The sequence below is a fragment of the Mercenaria mercenaria genome, chromosome 8, assembly GCF_021730395.1.
Source record: "Mercenaria mercenaria strain notata chromosome 8, MADL_Memer_1, whole genome shotgun sequence".
Classification (NCBI taxonomy): Eukaryota; Metazoa; Mollusca; class Bivalvia; order Venerida; family Veneridae; genus Mercenaria; species Mercenaria mercenaria.
This window is the reverse complement of record NC_069368.1, coordinates 15,878,421-15,901,215: the sequence shown is the minus strand read 5'-3', so window position 1 is coordinate 15,901,215 and position 22,795 is coordinate 15,878,421. Positions and strand designations below refer to the sequence as shown.

At 35.1% G+C, this 22,795-nt stretch overlaps 2 protein-coding genes across 8 annotated transcripts in view; one reads left to right on the top strand and one right to left on the bottom strand.

Annotated features, from left to right (window-relative positions):
* The window catches only part of LOC123522990 (polycystic kidney disease 1 like 1-like), a 247,879-nt gene extending 242,960 nt beyond the window's left edge, over positions 1–4,919 (bottom strand). For 2 of the 5 annotated variants that reach the window (XM_053549432.1, XM_053549436.1), the window contains exon 1: positions 4,799–4,919. The gene's annotated coding sequence lies outside the window, so the exon portion shown is untranslated. Of the gene's footprint in view, positions 1–4,786 lie in introns of all 5 variants that reach the window. The other 3 variants (XM_053549433.1, XM_053549434.1, XM_053549435.1) reach the window with 3 other exon arrangements.
* A 6,264-nt stretch (positions 4,920–11,183) lies between these two features.
* On the top strand, positions 11,184–22,604 carry LOC123522991 (vimentin beta-like). Of its 3 annotated transcripts, none has more exons than XM_045300565.2 (4): positions 11,184–11,235; positions 17,288–18,228; positions 20,126–20,386; positions 21,619–22,604. In XM_045300565.2, the coding sequence occupies exons 2-4, from the start codon at positions 17,455–17,457 to the stop codon at positions 21,754–21,756; spliced, it is 1,173 nt and encodes a 390-aa protein (XP_045156500.2). In that variant the 5' UTR covers positions 11,184–11,235; positions 17,288–17,454; the 3' UTR covers positions 21,757–22,604. The 3 variants fall into 3 exon arrangements, with proteins under 3 accessions (XP_045156500.2, XP_045156499.2, XP_045156498.2); XM_045300564.2 differs by lacking the exon at positions 11,184–11,235 and adding an exon at positions 15,056–15,350; XM_045300563.2 differs by lacking the exon at positions 11,184–11,235 and adding an exon at positions 16,656–16,896.
* Positions 22,605–22,795: the final 191 nt, after the last annotated feature.

Genomic DNA, 22,795 nt, shown 5'->3' with positions numbered 1-22,795 from the left:
GTGCAAAACTGTACTTGTCATCCAAATTTCAAGGCTGTATCTTAAAAAATTAGAAAGTATGTCAGCAGGTCAAGGTCTCAGTCAAGTGACATCATATTACTCAGTGTCATAAGGTTATTGTTATTAAACAGTCTTAGAAATAGGATCAGATAATTTTTAAAGTATATTTTCCTATATAACTTATATAAGAATTAAGTGACCCCGGGGCGGGGCCTCTTTTAACCCCAGGGGCATAATTTGAACCAATTTTGGTAGAGTACGACTAAGCAATGCACCATACCAAATATCAAAAGCCTAGGTCGTGCGGTTTCAGACAAGAAGAATTTTAAAGTTTTTTCCTATTAAAGTCTATATAAAACTTGAAACCCCCAAGGCAGGGCCTCTTTTCACCTCAGGGGTACAATTTGAACAATTTTGGTTGAGGACCATAAGACAATGCTACAAACAAAATATCAAAGGCCTAAGTCATGTGGTTTCAGACAAGAAGATTTTTAAACTTTTTTCCCTATATAAGTCTATGTAAAACTTGGGACCCCCGGGGCGGGGCCATATTTGACCCTGGGGGATAATTTGAATAATCTTAGTAGAGGACCACTAGATGATGCTACATACCAAATATCAAAGCCCTAGGCCATGTGGTTTTGTACAAGAAGATTTTCAAAGTTTCCCTATATAAATCTATATAAACTATGTGAACCCTGGGGCGGGGCATATTTGACCCTAGGGGGATAATTTGAACAATCTTGGTAGAGGACCACTAGATGATGCTACACACCAGATATCAAAGCCCTAGGCCCTGTGGTTTTGGACAAGAAGATTTTTAAAGTTTTTCCTTTCGGTTGCCATGGCAACCAGAGTTCTGCATGGAATTCAATTCTTTGAACAGTTTTGAAAGGGGGCCACACAAGGATCATTCCTGTGAAGTTTGGTGTAATTCTGCCCAGTGGTTTTCAAGAAGAAGATTTTTTAGAAAATGTTGACGGGCGCACAACAGACGACGGACATTGACCGGTCACAATAGCTCACCATGAGCCTTTGGCTAAGGTGAGCTTAAAATGCCATCATACATTTTAAAATGTTATTCAAAAAGAAATCAATTATATTTTGTCAAGTTTTCATTTTTCCCACTTAGGAAAATTTACAAAGGTATTTTCCAAATCCTACAGATGTTGGTGGCATCATGACATTCAGTACATTTGTTTGGTCTATAATGATGCTATAATACTATATATGATAAATAAAAAACACCATCAATACCAGTAGACAGTCCAGGACCCAAAAATAAATCCAGCACCCATTTACTATATACTGACATATTGAAGGTAAACAATTCCGCTGTGCTGCATTTCATGGTGACCTTCGTTTCACGCTCTGTCATTTTTCAACCAGAACAGATATGGCCAAATATTCATATGCCAACAAGACCCATTGAATATATCTTCCAGTTCCCAGACAGATCATTATCATGTGGTCTTTCATTTATGAGAAGTAAGTTTGTAAAAATTGACAAAATTTGACAACTGTCTGCCTTAGTCGTAAACGATCGTGGCTATGTGAATGCCACGACTAAACAGCCAATTAGAAGCTTCTACAATAAAATACAACCACATATGTGTAAGTTATAACAAATACTTATAATTTACAAAAGCTTCTCTTACCTAACACACCTTTAACAAATGTAATTTTAAGTTGTTTCAATCAAATCTTGTTCACTTTTGTTTTGCCAATCGCCGTCACATCAGAGTTACTCCCCTTAGATATTTGAACCAAAAAAAACAAAACGTTCCAATTGTCACAAAATAAAGCAAATTGAACAATATTTCTAACAACGTAAAATTTCATTCGCAAAACACATGCCAGATAAGAGAAGCTTTTGTAAATTATAAGTATTTGTAGAAGTTCTACAGCTATATTATGACCATTTGATTTTTTAGAAATTTTATGCAGTGTTTTATATTGATGTTCAACCTATTCACGTTAAACTATTTACATAATCAAAAATTGTGCAGACAACATACTAGCTAGCCTCTCTTTCGAATCACAGGGTTATCGCGATAACATATACAAATTAAAATTGGCCATTAATTGTTTTAATTGATTCAATTAATGAGACTGAAATAAATGTTATCGGATCGCCGAGGGTAATATACAGAAAAAATATCAGTGTAAATGCTATTTTTCCATAAGTGATATAAGTCACATGTCTCGAACGAAAAATTACCAAGCGTTGCGTTTTCATTTCCTTGAAAACTTGCATGCAAAGGAAAATATAACTTTCATCCATTCAGATGAATTTGCTTATGTACCGATTTTCACAATTAAGTCTGCGTAATGGATCAGCATTTTTTCCTCCAATTGGGTGTCAAGAATGATGGTGGTCCTGGTTGTGTCGGCTCTTCTGGTACCTGGCCTGCCAGTTTACTAGTAAAGTGTTTCTGGGCACACCATACTACAGTTTCGCTACCTTTACTTTGGCCATACCACCTCACAATATTTCAATCAATGACAGCCCTCATTTTTAATGGGAATATTTCAACCTCGTTATTATTGAGATGATATCTAAAATTGCTGATAAAATGGTATGTATTATTTAAATGCTTTAGATAAACCATTTTCATATACCCAATTTAAGGTTTAGCAGTATATCACAAAACAACAGAATTTTTTAGTAAAGGAACAGCATCTTGACATTTAACAACTTATCTGCCCAATACAAAAATGTACATGTTTTATTGTCCTGTCCCATAGAGTTGGATACTTAAAATAAAGATAAACAATACATGAAAACTAAGTTATCTATCTATCTTCCATATAGTCAAACCCCTGCTGGGGACCTAGACTTTGCGTGCCAACTAGCAAGGATGTTAAAACGAGTAAAAAAGTAGTAGTAAAAAGAAAGAAGGAGAATGGTTAAAAACAGGTTGAAAATAGGGCAGGTGTATTTAAGGTGAGATGTGCTCAATCTGGCTTACGAGTTGACAACATCTGAGGGCAAGGCATTCCAATGATATACTGTTCTAGGGAAGAATGAAAATTTATGATAGTTTGATGAGGGTGAAACTTGAACGAATGCCTGGGAATGAGTGGTTCTGGTTCTGGAAGATCTAGTGTTGGGTGTTAGGTAGTCCGGTAGTGGGATGGCGACCTGGTTATGCAAGATGTTATAAAACATAACCAGGCGCTGGTCAATGCGATGGAGTGCAAGGCGTCGCCAATTTAGGGAAGTCAGCATGTTGTCTACACTGGATGTACGGCCGTAATCACACTTGGCCCAGCGTGCAGCCCTGCGCTGCACAGACTCAAGCTGATTAATAAGAGTTTCAGAGTGAGGGGACCACACAGTGGAACTGTACTCCAGCTTAGGCCTAGTCATGTGAAATTTCAGCATTTGGACATTATTGCAAATGCATGAAAACGAAGATAAGTAATATTTCTTGAAAATGGTGAGTTTTTCAAGCGCTGAACTTTCTTTCTGAATGTGTGGCCTCTTTATGCAGTCCTTTTTCAGAATTTCATGCATATATCATATCTGTAAATGTGCCCCTCCCCGAATCAGGCGAGAGTGCCAATTAATTACTTTCTTTCGTGCACAATGTCACCTATACGAAAAACACGAGTTGCTTGTAAATATCATTTGCTGCCTTACTCAAGTTACTCACTTATCCTGTTTTCTCATATTCTCGGGGGCCTAAAGGGTTGTTTTTATTCCCAGTAACAGATTTACCATTTCATAAACAGCATTTGGGTGTTATTTTGTAGAAAATTCACTTGTCTTTCAGATGGAGTCATAAAATATTACTGAAATTATCCCATTTAATTATTTTGTTCCTGTTTTTGATACCACCCTCACCCGCAGAAATGGACCAAGAGTTTCTCGTATTCCCGTGGATTTAGATTTGACTTTTCATCACAAATAAGTTGTAGAATTTAAAACATTAAAATTACCATTGTGTTATAAAAAGATATATTCTGTAGGGCTGTCATCGATAGAAACGATATCGATGTATCAACGATTTTTTTTTGTCGATCGATTATCGATTCCCATTTTCAAAAATCGATATTTTACAGGGAGAAAAAACTACCCAAATAAACACTCAGACACTAAAAAACAACTTAAGTTCACAAAGTTGTAAATTTGGATGAATGCAAAAAAGGAGTGAAGGCAAAATAAAAATGAAAGATGTTATTATTTTTTATGTGTATTTCTTTTATTTCATAAATACAAATACAACACAATCAAACAGAAATATGGAAAGTAGGCAATAAAACTTAAAATAGCATTTACAGGAAGGTATATAGTATTATATGAACAAATAGGTCGTTATTCTAACTTAATAATCAGTATATCGATGTATCGTCGATATTTGTCTTCTGATATATTGGTATCGTCGATACGCCTAAGACCCAATCAATGACAGCCCTAATATTCTGTTGTAAATACATCAAAAAATACTACAATTAATTGCATAATCAATAATTTATGGCAAATTTGCTAACACCACCAGAAAAAAATAAGGATTTTTTTGAAAACCGAGTAAAATGCTGATAGTTTCGTCAATATGCATTCAAATCACTTGAAATTTTCAGTGTGTCAGTTTTGTACCATTCCTGTCTAGAAAATAACAAACATTAAATTATTTGACATATTGAAGGCAAAAAACGAGAATATGAGAAACCCTAAGAATACGAGAAACAGGGATAGTCCGGATACTGCACCTGTTTCAGGTGGATACGGCACTGTAGCCATAAATTATGCATAAATAAAATCTCGAGTAAGAATTGTTACTACTAGATCTACCGGACTCCTCATCTTGCGTTGAACTCTTAGTCTATTGCTTTTTACATCGACTGGGACTGGGAATAATGAATGAATCTTGACAGTCTTCGTCGTCTGCTGTATTTGTTGTTGTTGTTGCCACTCGTCAAGGGTAAACCCTGTACAATACGTACCGTGTATAGTTTGATCTTCCCAACACGGTAAAACACGAGAATAAGCATTATTAGACAAAAAACTGCGATGATGTAAATATAAAAAAAATCATTTCTAATTAGATCTATATATCAGTACGCCTACGCTTATTCCAATTTCTTTAATCCTATCGTAAATGTTTTGTTCATGGTGCTTGAAGTTAAAAACATAAAATGATGCCAATAATAATTGTTTTCATATTAAGTTTTTTAACAACAGTTTTCATTACACAGGCTGGTTAATTAGAAACTTAATCATAATTGAAATGCTGCACATACACGTATGGCAACATCTCAACATTCCAGTAGATCTACTGTACATAAATTATACTGTTTGGTATTTTAAGCCTTTCAGTATAAAGTGGGGACCAACTATATAGAGGTGTTTATATAGTGGTTATGGGTAGAGACCACCAATTGTTTTCCCATAGACTTACATTATAACATTATGGCGTGTACGGCCTTCCATACATCGAAACATGTATATCTAACTACATATTTTTCAAGAACTATCTTAGTTCTACCAAAATATCGGACGAAAAACATATGAATAGTGATACTTTATTTAAGTAATTTTCGCGCGAATGAGATGACCCCCTGTTTACATCGTTGGCATGGCGGGAGAAATTCGTTTGATAAAACTTTTTTTAAATACACATAAAATGTAGCAAATTTTGTCAAAATGTATAATAAAATACTGTAAATGCAGTGAAAAAATATCAATTTTGAAAAAATAATCACTTCCTGGGTTTGTTTACATGCATGACCAATCAGAATGCACAGACGTTACCTTATTCCCAGGTATACACTTACCTCATTCCCAGTAAGTTCCCTGTACTTTTTTGAATTGGTGGTCTCTGACCTATAGATGAATGTTTTGTATCACATTTTCCAATTGTACAGTGATATTGTCAAACATGATCCAATACCAAATGTCTTACAAAGTTTCATCAAGAAATGTTCAGTTTTAAGAAAGATATGGACAGTTTACTGAGGTCACCCCCTGTCGATTTATATGCCCAGATTCAGTCCCTGTCGTCGTCTGATTGCAATTTTTCGTGAAGATTTAAGTTATCTGCATTGGATTTGACTTGGAAGCTGAAATATGATTCATTCCGTAAAAAATAGAAATAAAGTCTATTAATTTTTATCATTCTCTGACATTACAGAGATAAAAATGATCCTTTTTGGCCCAAAAGCTCAGATAAAAATGGGCACATTTGTCCAAAAAAGAGGCCAAAATTTAAAAAATATTCAAATTTCACGCTTATTTTTGCACGAAAACGTCTTTCTACATCATTTACAACAGATTTGTGCCCATTAACATTACCTGTGATGTCTTCCGACGAAAGTCATGTTTTAGCTCTAATATAGGGTAGAGACCACCAATTGTTTTCCCATAGACTTACATTATAACATTATGGCGTGTACGGCCTTCCATACATCGAAACATGTATATCTAACTACATATTTTTCAAGAACTATCTTAGTTCTACCAAAATATCGGACGAAAAACATATGAATAGTGATACTTTATTTAAGTAATTTTCGCGCGAATGAGATGACCCCCTGTTTACATCGTTGGCATGGCGGGAGAAATTCGTTTGATAAAACTTTTTTAAATACACATAAAATGTAGCAAATTTTGTCAAAATGTATAATAAAATACTGTAAATGCAGTGAAAAAATATCAATTTTGAAAAAATAATCACTTCCTGGGTTTGTTTACATGCATGACCAATCAGAATGCACAGACGTTACCCCATTCCCAGGTATACACTTACCTCATTCCCAGTAAGTTCCCTGTACTTTTTTGAATTGGTGGTCTCTGACCTTATGTTGGTCAATAGCTATACATAGCTAATGTTGTCTGTATTATATGTAACACCGACTTTAAAATAAAATTTGTATCTTGTATCTTGAATGTAGTACTTATAACCTGAGAATGAAACTAGTGGTCTCTGTTTAGATGAAATGATGGTCTGTAGCACTGCATGGTTTGAATGTAAGGCCCATGCTCAGTGGTTTCGAAGCGACAGTGGTCTTTACTCACAGTTTAACAAGATCTAAAATGTTTGATTTCAGAATGAAGTCTTTTCTTAATTTAGTTGGGGGTATGTATATAGATGGTGACAAAAATCATGTCTGTAAATGCCAAAAGCTACGTGGTCTTTATCTGTAGAAGTTCTTTATTTCCAGACTGGTCTTTATTTACGAGTTTCGTTAAAGAAAAAAGTATTAAATTGGGAATGAAACTTTCGAAGATGAAATCATGTCAAAAACGGGTTTCTTTAGCCTTTTAACTTGCACCTTTCAACTTTTATTTTTCCAACTTATGGTTTACATCAAGTAAACTACATAAGCATCATTTTCATCATTATACAGTGAATAATGGCGGGCATATCATATTTTTTAAATTATAACAAATTGCAAGTCAATGGAGAACGACATACATTACTAAATATATGAAGCAGTGTGATACATATACACATGTAGTACTACACTACACATCAAATTATAATGTAATCCCTTTGTAAGGCAAATAGTTTCACCAGTTTTCCAATAGATATTTCAGCATGTTAAGTTCTTTGTTATTACGTCGACAAATATAATAAGTTTATTTAGTACAGTTATATTTGCGCTCCAGTTTGAAAAAAGCCGGGATTAACATAGAAATAGCGTTTCACTGAATACTTTTTTCTTTCCTTAACAAATTTTTAACATTACAAAATCTACATTTTCTTTCAGAAGATGGTATTGCCTTGCCTCCCGTTTCCGCGGGTAATCGGTTGTTTCTGGTCATTATCGATATACTAATACATGTAATTAATTAATGTTTAATGTTTTAATGTTTAATTTGCTCTTTTGAACTGTATATAATTGCACTGTTTCCATGGAAACCGTTCACTATAGGAAATAACAATTAACCATATACACGATGAGTCCATCATGATTAACTCCGTAGGCTATTGATAGTAAAAGAATCAGTGAAAATGGCATGAAAAGGGAACAGAGACAGTGCATTGTCTTTAATATGCAGTATCATACACGCATTATTTTATATTAATACACTGATTTGCATACTCATGGATATTCATGATATTACTGGCACAGTTGTGTTTAAAATAACATTTTAATTCTCAGTTTTATATTTAAGACTCGAGACACACCGCATGGATGGTGTTCAGCCCTTTCACAGTTGGACGCTACGCTTTCCTTTCACGGAACAGGTGAAGGACAGGGACTGAGCTATTTTGATTTGTGTCTTCGTCGGGCCAAGGATGTTTCCTTTATTGCTCTGTCTTCTGCAAAGGCATTGAATACATGTGTTTTAGGTTCATAAGGATTGCTTTTTATATAAATATGCAAGTTTTTTTGTGTGTTTTATACAACACGCCTTCTGCTGCCATTGCGTATGTTAAAAGTTTCACCTGGCGGGGATAACTTTTATCTACACTATCCTGTGACTTTGGAACATGTTGGGGGTAAGAGTCAGGTTAGGTGCACCATAAACCGGTTTAAGCTCCCCAGTGGTGGTTTTGGCACTGACAGTTCTAAGGCGGTGCCCCATGTGTTCCTTTATTTGTTCGTTTTGCCCTAGTGTGTTTGCTTTGTGTGAGCCAGTGTGTGTTGGTGTGTTTGCTTTGCGTGAGTGTGTGTGTGTTGGTCGTGTGCGCGTCCGCGTGCTGGGTTAACGTTTAGGGAGTCTGTGTTTTTTGGAACGTGGCTTTCCCTGTTGCATATTTATCCTTGCTTTTTTCCTGAAAGTTCACTAGGCTATCAAAATGCGATCTGTTAGTGATAGCAAATCAGTATATATAAGAAATATAATTATTATGTTGACTTGATGAATATGAAAAGAAGGAAATCTAAAATAATCATTTTGAAAAAGTTAAAACATGATAATATTATGCAGTTATATAATAATATAGTCATTTGTTATTAAAATGCCCTGTTTCAATTCATTTGGTCTTTTTTGCTTATGTAAATCAAACAGAGAAAAACTGCCAACATGTAACGACAGACATAAAACATGATAACATATACTAGATATTTCTTTTGATATTTCAATTCGTAGTGAAATACTCATAGATATACTGGACCGTTGCAAGAGATAGAAACTATGTAATGACTATGAATGTCCCCCAAAAGAGATATCAAAGTCCATGAAAAAGGCGAAAAATAATGTAAAAATGCAAAAATATTATGCGTTTCAGCGTGATCCCGATGTAACCGACATTGGGATCTGCGAAAAATATGAATATTTAGTTAGATTTTGAGATGGACCACTTTATTTATAACAAAACTCACAGAAATACCCAATTACTACCGGCTTTAAAGATTTTTAACTAGCATTTTGTAAGTAAACATAATATGATTGCTCGTTTATAAATAGATAAACTTTGACTGGTTGTTAGAACCTTGGTCCAGCGCAGTTATTGCTCTCAGCTGACAGGCATTTACTTTAAGTTGCATTTAAACATGCTTTTATTTCTTAATTATTGAAAAGCACAACAAACATAATGTAGTCAAAGATGTACAATTAACATTTACAAAACACAGGAAAGTTAATTGATGAGCATAAAATTAACGAAATCAGCATATGACAACTGAAAATTCCAGATTTTATTAACTATCACAGCAGCTTCAAGTGTAGTGACTGTAAATTGGATTCGGTGTTATGTTTTCTGGTCCAAGGAATCATGCAGTATATTCATTTTTACTATGATAGAATTCCGCTTAAGCTGGTGCTAGGGTGTTTGAACGGTGTAGCACATTTCATTACCTCTCATGAACAGAGTCAACCAAACTGACTGTCTGTTGTTATGTTGCTTGGTTGCGTTCTATGCTTGCAAATGATCTTTTCACAGATTTTATTGTCCAATAGTTTTTAATAAAATTACCGCTTCTTGTGGCTTTTTTATATCCCAGAAGATATGCCTCTGAAAATGTTTAAAGCCACGGCGAAACGTTTAAAAATAGAGTCTTAATGGCTTTGTGATCAAAGAATCTATTAACGGTTTTCTTATAGAGATAATTACTTGCGCCAAATATTGCCTTGTTAATTTTAGCGGGAGATAAATCTTTTATTACTGATCACAAAAAAAATTTGAAAGTGTACAATGACATATTAAGATTTCGCAGGTTATCTTTATCTGATCTGGGATATTCCATTACCAAAAAGCACTAAGCTGGTTCACTTTAATAGAGATTACTTTAATCTCTTAATTGTAGATTACTGAATACACAAAATATTAATGTTTATTTTCAAGGTTTGTATTTGAACCTCAATATTATATTTCCCAGCCAGCATTCTATATCGGTCCGATATCAAACCGACGTCGTTGTCTATAACGGCCCGATATCGGCTTCAATTTCGGCTGCAAATAGGAATGATGTCGGTCCGACGTCGGGTGACGGTATCGGGCCAAGATCATAATGACATTGGTCCGATATTGGCAAACGATATTTGCCCAATATCAAAATGATATCAGCCCGATATTGACAGATCATATCGTGGTCGCGAAATAGTGTGACACACAGTGCTTTATCAAAGTTTTTAAAATATACACTTTATAAATTCTCAGAGTAATGTACTTGAGAACTGATGTGTTTCACATCATGTGTATGATGCTTGTTTGATTTTTGATTGATATGATATTTTTCACAACTATATACTATATGTTTTATACAGTTACGTAAGCTTTCTGTATAATCTTAACACTATTAAAATTGTTCAATTAGAATTTTAAACATATTTAAATTTTCATTTTTTTGTAAATATAAATATTTCTATGGCGGCATTTTACATAAAAATAAAAATGCATCTTGATAATTACCTCCCTTTATTACATATAAAAATTTGATAAATACCGTCTACAAATTTTGTTTGGAAACTAGTTTGATTAATTCTGGCATACATCATATTTGCTTCATAAATTAGCACATATAAACAATTAGATTACTTTTTCACGTTTATCAATAATATTTTGAAAAATATAGCTATATTAGAGAATCCAATATCGGCCCGATGTCAATCCGACGAACGAAATAGTTACACGGATTGACGTCGATCTACCGATTTCAATATTTTGCGGCACTACAACGGCACTAGAACGGCCCGACATCGGCCCTACATCGGCATATTTTGCCGACATGCCGACATTATACCTATATCGGGCCGATATAGGCATGCTGGCTGGGTTGGTATTAAACATAGTAGAATGTGTATCTTCTAGCCTAATGGAATTGATTATCCTATAAAATGTGAGTAATGACATTCATTTCTAACGTAATCGTAGAAAAATTGTAAATTTAGCTTGTTATATTGTTTATCATCTTACTTCGCGTAACAATAAACATTTTTATCCAAAGTCATTTTAATTAAGCGTTAAACCCAATGAATTATTCATTTGTTTTATTTATATTTTGAAATAACGACACTTTTTTCAGTCTAATCCTGCAATAGCGAAAGAATAATTCTCTATAACGAAAAACATGAGTACATTGTAAATGCGTTATAACGAACTCAGATAAGATTTTATATTTAAGATTTCGTTGTTACGAAGTAAGATTCGAACAAATGTAACAAGTTTTCATTGTAACGCAGAAATGTAGTTTGTAGATTGTGTTCTTACAGCATTTTAAACAAAATAACGAATAACACTGTTTGCACGTCTGGGTCTAGGGATAAATTTCCTTAGAAGACTATATACAACTCCAGGTGTTACTTGAAAAGATTCAGAGGAGGCTGACATCTCAGCCGTACACAGCACAGGACGTGTTAAATGCAAACATGTATAATATTTTTTAAGTCATACTTTTCATGACACAGTATATGTACAGTCATATATTCTTAAAATATTCTAAAAAGGTATGAAGGACTGTATTAATCATACTAGAAATATAGAATCAATAAAAACATAAATATATTTCCCTTTAGATGGGAGTTGGATATAACTATTAAAAAGTATTCTTTTCAAACATCAAAGTAATGACAATTAGGAATTTGATGTTTATATAACCTGTTTTAAGATTCGCATGTAGCTTGAATCAGAATAAAAAATACTTTTATTTTTAGCTTTTGCAGGCATTTCGTATTACCTTTTGGAGCTTAATCATATGTTATATTGCTTAGTCCAGCTCAGCGCAGTTGATACTGCAAACATAGTTGTATATAATTTCGCAAGCGAGTAACGGGTTCTTAAATTTTATTTGTCTCTTTTGTTTAGATTTATATACTTTACCCACTCCACGCTTTACAGCTGCTTTGTAAGTTTTAATGAATTTTATTTAATGATAATGTTCATAAAAGATTTTAGCCAAAGAGGGTATCATCTTTCATGATAGTTACAATATTTCATACCGCATTATAAAAGCTTAATTGATCGATACTCTTAACACTTGTTGACGATGAAGGACACGTTATTGATATCTGAAATCATTTTTCATAATGATTGGAACACATTAAGCACTGAGTAAATATTTGCTGATCGAATACTTAATTTTGAAATAAATCTACTACTGTTTGCACATATATAGCTGCACATCCACTGATAAAAACGCTTTCAATACTCGTCTTTAATATCTTGTGTATTAAAATAGGTGACAATTCCAAGAATGATGTCTCCTTAGGATTTAATGCAAACCATGTTTAACTCAAACATTAGAGTAGCTACAGAGGTTGACATAGTACATGTATACATACATAATTGATTACGGAATGTTAAAAAAATGAGATCAGATGAAATTGTAAATTGTCTAAATTGAATATTTGTTTTCAGAAGCCTAATCTTACACATTCTCGTTCTCTTGCCTTGGCACACCATCGTCCTCCTTTAAAACCTCGCACACCCTGTACACTGTAGACCCAGCCTCGTCATTTTTGCATATCATCCTCTTGTAGACCATACACACCATCGTCCTCATGTATGTACTGACATGCCCTTCTGTTCTTATAGACACTGCCATACCCTCGTCCTCTTACAGGCCCTGACAAGACCCTGTCACCTTATAATTATACTAATTTATTTTAGGCCGATTGTGAAGCAAGTTCTACAACTTATATTAATCACTCTCGACACATTCTTGGTGGAATCCATCGCCGCGAGGGTATGAGAGAAAAAGCCAGTTTCCCTTTAATGCTGAGACCCAAGCAAGGGAGCTACTGGTACCATTTTTCACGTCTTTGGTTTGACGCGGCCTGTGATCGAACCCACGACCTCTCGCACTCGAAGCGTCACCTTAATGATATATATACTCGTCCTCTTACACGCGGTTTCTTACAGACCCTTACAACCCACCCACCCCTCGTGCTCTTGCATACACTTACATTACCCTACTTCTTCCAGGCTGTTGTACACACCCTCTTCCCCTTGTAAGTTTACTGAGGAATGTCAAAAATGTTTGAAACTGTAGAGTATGAGTCAAATGTTTGTTTTCTAATGCATAATCTTGCTTACAGGTCCTTGCACACCCTCGTCCCTTTTTTGTAGACACATACACAAGCTTATCCTTTTGCAGGCCCTCGTCCGTCCTTAACAGACTCATACATCCTCGATCTCTTACAAACTTACTCTTGCCCTTTTATTTACCCGTACATACTTCCATTCTCTTGCAAACCGTTACGCACCAGCGCCCACGTTCTTTGGTTAAAATCAATGATAAATATCCAACAGGGAAAGCCACGTTCCAAAATCAAAGCAAACACGCTAGCGCAAAACGAACAAATAATGGGGACACAGTGGGGCACCGCCTTGGAACGGTCAGCGACAAAACCACCACTGGGTAGTTAAACTCTTGTACATCCTCGTCCATCCGTAAAACCTTACATACCCAGGTGCCTGACATATCCTTGTCCTCTTGCAAACCTTTTATCCAGGTATTTCTAGCTCCAGGTATTTCTGTTTCTGTTCTTTAATCTATACGCATACATGTAATAATTCGCAAGTCACGGCTGTTCTCCTGCTACTTTCTTTCTCTTTATGAGTAAGTATGTACCCTTCCCCACACCTTGCTTGACACAGCTGTTCTCATGTCACTGTCATTCTGTAAATATGCAGGCAAAAATATGTCTCCAATGTTGCTTTCTCTTTGTCTACCTCCTAGACCTGCTGTTCTCCGGCTATTTTCCTTCTCTTTGTGAATGAGTATGTATCATCCCTTCTACTCACCTTGCTTGACACAGCCGTTCTTTTGTCAATGTCATTCTGTAAATATGCAGCCAAAAGTGTATCTCCACTGCCACTTTCTCTTTGTCTACCTGTTTTTTGTGGGTTCTTATATGATAATGTTCGTGGAACTAGAAAAACCCAAGCCACCTTGTTGGTAAACGAATTTATTCTTATTCTAAAACTCAACAATATAGAAGCATATTGCTATCAAAGAGGCAGTTATTGTAAGAGGGGCTTATCATGGTAGTAGACAGCTTGCTGACAAATAGTTTCATTCAATTTATTACACTACCCCATTGTCCTAGCTGTTCTCTTGCCAATTTCATTCCATTTACGCAGGCAATTGTACCTCCATATACTACTGAATCAACATGATCAACCATCATGCATCTACTCTACCTTATCCTTCACGTTTTAATTTCTGCTGTTATGCTTTCAACTCCCTGGCACTACTGCTCTCCTTCAGCTGCTATCTAAAATGAGCTATACATAGATTGATTCGACAGCACTTGCACCGATTACAGAAAATGTAAAATGTTGACTTCTTTCGTTCAAACTTGCTAACATCATAAACATGAAGATATGTCTGTTTCTAGCCAACGAAACATGGAAAATTGCCACTCAGAGATTCTTCGCGATAGTACGTTCATGCCTAAGGCCTATATGCAAAATACATCTTAATGACAAGCTCAGAATAAATTAACTTTCAACAAAAATCTATGAAGTGGGCGCTTTAAAGAAGGAACGTCTCCTTATTCTCAAGTGTTGGAGTTAAGTTACCTGTCGACCTATACAATTACCTGTCAATAATCGATGGAATTTGTGCACGAGTTTTTTTAACATATCAGGCACGAATTGACAAGAAACTGATAATTTGTCCTGGGACATTTACAAAATGATCAATCCAAAATCAATATACTTGACAAATTCTGTGACAAAACTTAATGACCGTGCAAACTTCCTTTTTTATCTTTAAAATATTTACCTGATATGATTGAAAGACAGATTTAAAAAGGAATTTAGTTTTAGCATTTTTGTGGGACATGGTATAAGCAGGGAGATTAGAGAAAGGATAACATGAAAAGACGAGTAATGCTTTCAAAATATTAAGCAAACTTTTAGCACTGACATTGCTTTGTTTAAACATGGACACCAACAAGCTGGAATAAACGTTTAAAGTGTAGCAACAGTGGAATGTATCAGAAAACGGTATTCTTTCCATTTATAAAATTAGCATAATTCAACTTTTTCTTATCACAGTAAGGTACCTGTGTGCAACTTTAGTATTTTGGGGTTGCAGATCTGGGCTTGCAGGTCAGAATAGAAACACAATATTATTATTAATCAATACCTGTATTGTGCTCAAAAACAACAAAGGCGGGTATTGGAGTTCTGAGCCTGGTTTCCAAATTTTAATCAGTGTATAAGACTGGTCAAACGGTAGTCACATGTATTAGAGCGGGCGCAGTGGTCCAGTGGTAACACTGTCGGACTACGAAACCAGAGGTCGTGAGCTTGATCCTCATCCTAATTATATTGATATTAGGGATAAGAGCCCCGTGCATCGGTGCTTTACACCTGGCATGCTAAAGAACCAGGAAAGCTTCTGGAATTGGAGCGTCTTCTGAATCTTACATTTTCCTCCAACCAGAAGTTAGGAACAATCTTTTGGAGGAGCACCCTTCTCCAACTAAAGATTACTTACAGTCGCCCTTTTGTTTTCCAGTGGCAGCTATAAATAAGCTCACAAACAACAACACATAGGTATCACATAAGGCATATCTATCTCTTACGGAACACGTCTATCTCACATGGGCCGCGATCGCGCCTTTGTCATTTAGCACGAGATATCGCCTGCCTTCCAAAGATAACGCTAATCTACATTGGGCCGCCCTTGTCTCTACCAGAGACTGTAGTAGCTAGTGTTTGACGCATGTCACGACCTTATTATTAAACCTTGGCAGAAATAGTTGTTTTGTTGTTGTTGTTTTTCTTGCTGCTGCTGCTGCTGATTAATGGATCATAGCCGATCGATTCCCGTAGCAATAAAATGACTGGGCACAATAGCTTGACTTGTATATTCATTTATTCAAATATATTTCATAATAGATGTGTTTGTATATGAAGCTAATGACATTACACTTTTTAGAATATTTCTTCATTGTTTATCAAAATGCGTAAATTGTTGCCACTGCGTTATAAAAATACTTTCTACATTCATGTTGTATTTGTTTTATTGTACTATGCAAACAGTGAAACTTAACGACTTGTGCTGTTTCCAAATTAATCTATCGTCATTTTGAACTTTTATTTCCGTATTTATACTGTTTGTTTTTCTGTCATTTTCGCGCTCAACAAAGGAAAATAAAACAATCCGACAGTTAATTGCCCTGTGTTAAAAGGCTACTTTGTTACCAATTCTATATCGTATTGAAAAGACTGTACAAGTCATGATTTGTTGTGATTGTCAACCTTGGTGTGCTATTGATCCGCAATCCACGATAACACACAAACACTTGACTGATATTTAAACCCTGGTGTAATATATTGTTAGCATTCAAAATAGTTAAAATTCAAATCCTTACGTACATATCAAGGCGATTTCTTCTCAATTTTTATAGCTGAATTTACCTTTGATCTGAATGGAAAGGATTAAATGGTTTAATCATTAAGTTTCTTTAAAACTAGGCTACCGCAGTGAAAAACAAGGAATAATATTCCGTAAAAATGTAGGAGATATATGTTTTAGCAGAAGGTATGTTATTTCATTGTGTGTTTAGACGATATCGCCGTTTATAGTAATATCTTTACGTTCTACTTCGTTTATATCTAGGTGATATATGACCTTTTTGTGTCGATTCGCCGTAAAATCAAACTCACTCATTCTTTTATATCTATTATTTAAAGTCCTTACATTTTTGTTGATTGGAAATAATTGTAGGTTATTGAAAACTGAAATATTCCTTACCTTGAATAACGTGTAATGACAGGTATATGATGATATAATTACGATATTTCTATAGTCATAAATAATTTATAATTGAATGTAAATCTCGTATCTGCAATTATAATTCTTTAGAAATCGAAGTATTTCCTTCACAAATTATCATTATGATCGATAAAGTATCCTGTCTTCTTTCTTTCAGAGAGTTATTTTCTCCCACATGAATAGAGTGGGAAACGGTCGGGTATGCAGCAGGTGAAAAGCTTCTTAATGCTTTAAGACAAGGAAAATAATAGGTAGATGACCATTCGGGTTTATACAGTGACAGGTTTCGGATAGGTTGATATCTATATCAAATAAACCATAAAAATGGCCGATAAAGTTAAACGAACGCTGGAGTTTCGGATGTCAAAGAAAGTGGCCGAGTTGACTCAAGTCGTACACATGTTATTTACTCGAAATCATGAGAAGGAGGTTGAAATTGACGCATTGAAGGAATCGTATGAGAATGAGATTACAAACGTGATAGAAGATGCTAGAGGTAGAATGGTAAAACTGGAAAATAAAGTCATTGAATTAGAAAGAAAATTGGAACGCGAGAGGAACAAACAAACGGAAATAATTAAAGAAGTTGTTGCTCAGGAAACATGTGACAAGGAGGACGAGTGGAGAAGGAAGCTTGTAGCAGCAGAGAAAGCATTAAATGACGAAAAACTTGAAACTCAAAATCTCAGGGACCTTCTTATCAATGCTCAGAAAGACATTGAAAAGTTGAGACAAAAAGTTGAAGAACAGTTAAACTCTAAAACAGATGAAATACAAAGGAGGGAGGTAGAGTTATCAAATCTTAGGAAACAAGTTACTGATTTAGAACGTTCTATGCAAACAAAACAATTACGAGCTAGTGAAACGATTAAAAACTTAGAAAAAAATAATGAAAAGTTAGAGAAGGAATGTCTTGAAATGCAAATGTTATTAGACGAAACACATAAAGTAAAAGAAAGTTTAATAGCAAGAGTAAAACTATTAGAAAGTGAATTACGATCACTAAGAAGAGATTTTCAGAAGAAAGTATCAGATGTTGTGCAACAGAATCACGTGGTTAAAATTCCAAGAACTGCCCCCGTCCAACAGTCATTTACGGTTTGTATATTTCTGTAACATATCGTTGTTGTAGAGGATTAGTTAAATGATAATTGAGCCGCGCCATGAGAAAACCAACATAGTGGGTTTGCGACCAGCATGGATCTAGACCAGCCTGCGCATCCGCGCAGTCTGGTCAGGATCCATGCTGTTCGCTTTTAAAGCCTATTGGAATTGGAGAAACTGTTGGCGAACAGCATGGATCCTGATCCGCGCAGGCTGGTCTGGATCCATGCTGGTCGCAAAGCCACTATGTTGGTTTTCCCATGGCACGGCTCATATAATGCACAATGAAAGGGTTGAGTGATTGAGTGCGTCCTGATGTATAGTGTCAGATATAAAGTATAAGACTGAATAACTAAAATGCTGTAATAGACAATAATGCATTATTGTAATGCGTTTGTATATGACAATCTATATACTACACAAAACGTATATAAGATATATAATGCAGTATAATTAGACAATTTAAAATGGGGTGGGAGAGAAGGGTGGTGGAATTCTGCCGACTATGAATTAAATTTGATCGTGAACCGATGAAGTTAGACCGAATATTTTTGCTACATCGACGTACAGATTTATCCAACGAAGTGGTTCAACATATAGGGTATTACATACATGTATAAACATTCATTTCTTTGTTAAAAGGTGATGATAAAAGATTTCGTGAAAATTGTTTTTTAAATTTACTTACTAAGTAGATTCTATTTTGTTTCATATTTTGTGGATATCTAGAGATATGACATGTCTTTGAAAAGGAAAAGAATTATGTAAATTCCAAATCAGAAAAAGCAGGATTTAGCACCATACTATAAACAGTTTATTAATTATATTAATTATACTACCAGTATAACTGTTTATTTTGAAATAAAGGATTTGTGTTGTTAGGTTGCGTTCTATGCTTCCAAAGGATCTTTTCACAGATTTTTATTAACTATCTTAACGGCAGTCTTTAAGTGCTGTGTGGCGACTGTAGAAAGTCTCCCAGTACTCGGACTCACTGTTATGATATTTTCTGGTCCTTTAGGATCATGGAGTACATTCTTTTTGTACTCTAATAGAACTCCGCTTAAGCTGGTGCTAGGGACGTGAGGGGTGTTGCACATTTCATTACATCTCGTGAACAGACTCAATCAAACCCAGTCTGCTGTTTTGTTGCGTTGTTGCTTTCTATGCTTCCAAAGGATCTTTTCACAGATTTTATTTACTAGATAATTATGCTAGGCGGGTAGTTAAAGTCTGTTTAGTTGCCCGGTTGGTAAGCGCAGTAGGTAGAGCACATGACAACAATGAAGACCTCGCGACCTCTGTCCCCTTGCGAAACAAGTGTGTTCCTTGTCTTAATAGATAGAAGACTGAAGTCTCAAAATGTAAAGTCATTCTTTATTCATGCATTGTCTCTGATCCATGTCGCGAAGCTGTCTGTGACTTGTGGAGAACAGGCCAGCGCTGGTACGGAACCCATGAACACTTGTCACTAAGGAGAATAATTCAATAAGACGTGTCTTTCATTCTTATCCTTTCCTAAATATCATGTTAACTTGTTGTTGTAATTGTACAAATCTATTTATGTACTCTTGGGAATGAATATGTTTATACTAACACTGGTTACGTTGACTGACTACCGTAACATTACCTTATACTTGTACAGATAATAATTTTCTTAATAGGTTAATGAAAATTCTTACCACGCCTTCCTCTCAACCAATGTTTGCGCGTAAATATAATAGACTTACAAGAATCTTGTCACCAACGTTCCAGTCTTACGAAATGGATTCTGCGCAGGTCCGTCACAACTTTGTACTTTTATTAACATCGCTGTATGTTGGATTGTTTCCTTTTTTCAGTATTTATCTTTGCTACAGTTATCCAATGTATTAATTTTATTTTGAAATAGGACTATAACGATGAGCTTGAGAAACTTCGTGCAGAAGTTCGTCGTTACCGATTAGAACTTCAAAACAGAGACAACAACTTTAACCGAGTGTTCACAGAACATCAGCCATTGATAGTAGACCCAAAGGCGGGGATGATCGGCGTAAATTCTAGTCAAGTTCTCAGACAATCAACGCCATCACATACCCACATATCCGCACTCGCTGTCCAGGGAAAAGAACGCTCATTTTCTTACGACATTGGCCAGGGGTTCGAAGAAACGGTAAGACTATGCGTCTTAGCAACTTGTTCCGAATCACATACGATTTCATTACTTGTTATTTAAGGTAACTTGACATGGACAACCAAGATGGCGTCACGAAATTGGGGTTGGTCACATTATTTACTCGTATAGACAATATGCTGCTACAGAGGTCTAAAGACGCATTTTAATCATTTAATACACACATATACAATTGTAAAAATGAATCTAATTTATAAAACTATAAAATCAAATGTTCTGAAACTCACCACGAAAACTCGTCAATTTTTGTGCACATTTTGCGGAAAAGTTATGTATCCAAACTTAAAATAATTTATATCCTCATATCTTTGAATAGGTCCTTCAGGTGCTCTACCTATTAACAAAAGAACTTATCCATTGAGTTTTATGCTATTTGCTCTGGAATTTCGTTGGTAAATTATAAATCTCTATATTATACACCCTAAAAAGCATAAAGGTCAGTGGATAAATTCTTTTGTTCATAGGTGGAGCACCTAAAGAACATATTCAAAGATATGAGGATATAAATTATTTTCAGTTTGGATACATAACTTTTCCGCAAAATGCGCCATAAAAATTGACTAGTTTTCATGGTGAGTTTCAGAACATTTGATTTTCTAATTTTGTAAATTAAATGCATTTTTACAATTGTATATCTGTGTATTAAATGATTAAAATGCGTCTTTAGACCTTTGTAGCAGCTTATTGTCTATACGAGAAAATAATGTGACCAACCCCAACTTCGTGACGCCATCTTGGTTGTCCATGTCAAGTTACCTTAATAAATATTTTTTTCAAAATTTACGCCGTTTTCAATATCAAAAGAAATAGAAATATTGCATAGAAACTATAAGTGGCTATACAAGATTCATTTCCAAGCAGATATGATTGCAATCTGATACTATTTACATAGTTTGTAAAGTTTACATCTTTCTATTCATCCATAATTGATATTTAAGAGCAATAATAGCTCTTCTAAGCATATCCCAAAAGAAGATATGAATAAAGCACTGTAATGCACCAGATTTATACTTCCATTGAATATGTCATACACCTTTTCGCGTAATCCGCCAAGTTGGTCTCATGGTTAAATAATTAGAAAGGCAAATATCAAAGCCATTTATTATTAGGTGAAATATTTCTGTACGGTGGGAAACACGTTTTTTTCAAGATAGATTGCATAACATATTTCAAAATACTTTAGTTGAATCCTACGTATTGATTTATTTCAGAGACGACCCAGTTCTCGGATATCTACATCATCAGCGTCTTCCGTCAAGTTACCGAGTATGTCGGCCGACCAGCGAGCCCGACTCACCAAACTTATGAAGCCCAGACCACCCTCTAAAGAGATGCTCTACTCCAAGTGATTTCGATCTCACTTACACGAACTAAGCCGTAATGAAAACATGTACTGAATAAGGTTCAATGAAAGGCATAGAACAACGGAACAGCAAAGGAATAGTGATGGAACAGTGACAAGATATACCCGCGACAAAATGACATTGTGAATGTTTGGAAACTAGCTGATGCAAATTGGCACTTATTTGATTGAAAGGACTGTTCTAAGTGTAGATTTCTTCTTACCTATCTGCTCAATATAATTTTTCTTCCAGTACGGAAAACTCGTTCTTTGTCCGAAAAAAATGAAAAGGTTTGACAAGCTACAAGATGCACTTATTGATAAGATAAAGAAGAAGGTTAAGTTTAGCTTGTTTGGATTTCCGGATACTTTTGCAATCCTTTTAAAAGCAAATCAAGATTGCAACTCCGTGCGAACACTTAAGGGGAAGATAACGATACTCCTTTGTTATAAGGACCAAAAATGAATCAGCTGTTTTACATGTACAAAATATGATAAAAACAACAATTGAAAAATATGTCATGAAAGGATCTGATGTACAGATTCTGAAAAAGAAAACGGAAAACATTCATCAAAGCACTTTTGCAACTCATATATAACAGTTCAAGTTATCTCACCATTTTATGTAAATCAACTAATTGATGCCTTGTAAATGTAGTGCTTTCGGTTTAAAGAAAAGTGCTTCGAGGAATTTGCCAATTGTATGCGATTAATGTAATTCAAAGGATAGTCACAAAAATACGATAGTAAAAATGTAATATACATATTCCTCGGGTTGTTCATTTTGTTAAAAGTAAAATGATTACTTTAATTACTTAGATATCACCAATTTAGAAATATACTCATGAAAATATTGTTACCCTGTCTAAATGCATCTTGGGAGTACTTTCGAATATACAAAGTAATAATTATAAATATGCATAGGAGAAGGATGGGGTGGCAAATTTCCAAATTTGAGAGTAGGAGGAGGGACAGCATATGCTTTGCCCTCGCTCCACAAATGACAGTAGAAAAGGGGGGAAAAATCCAATTTGAGTGAACATTTA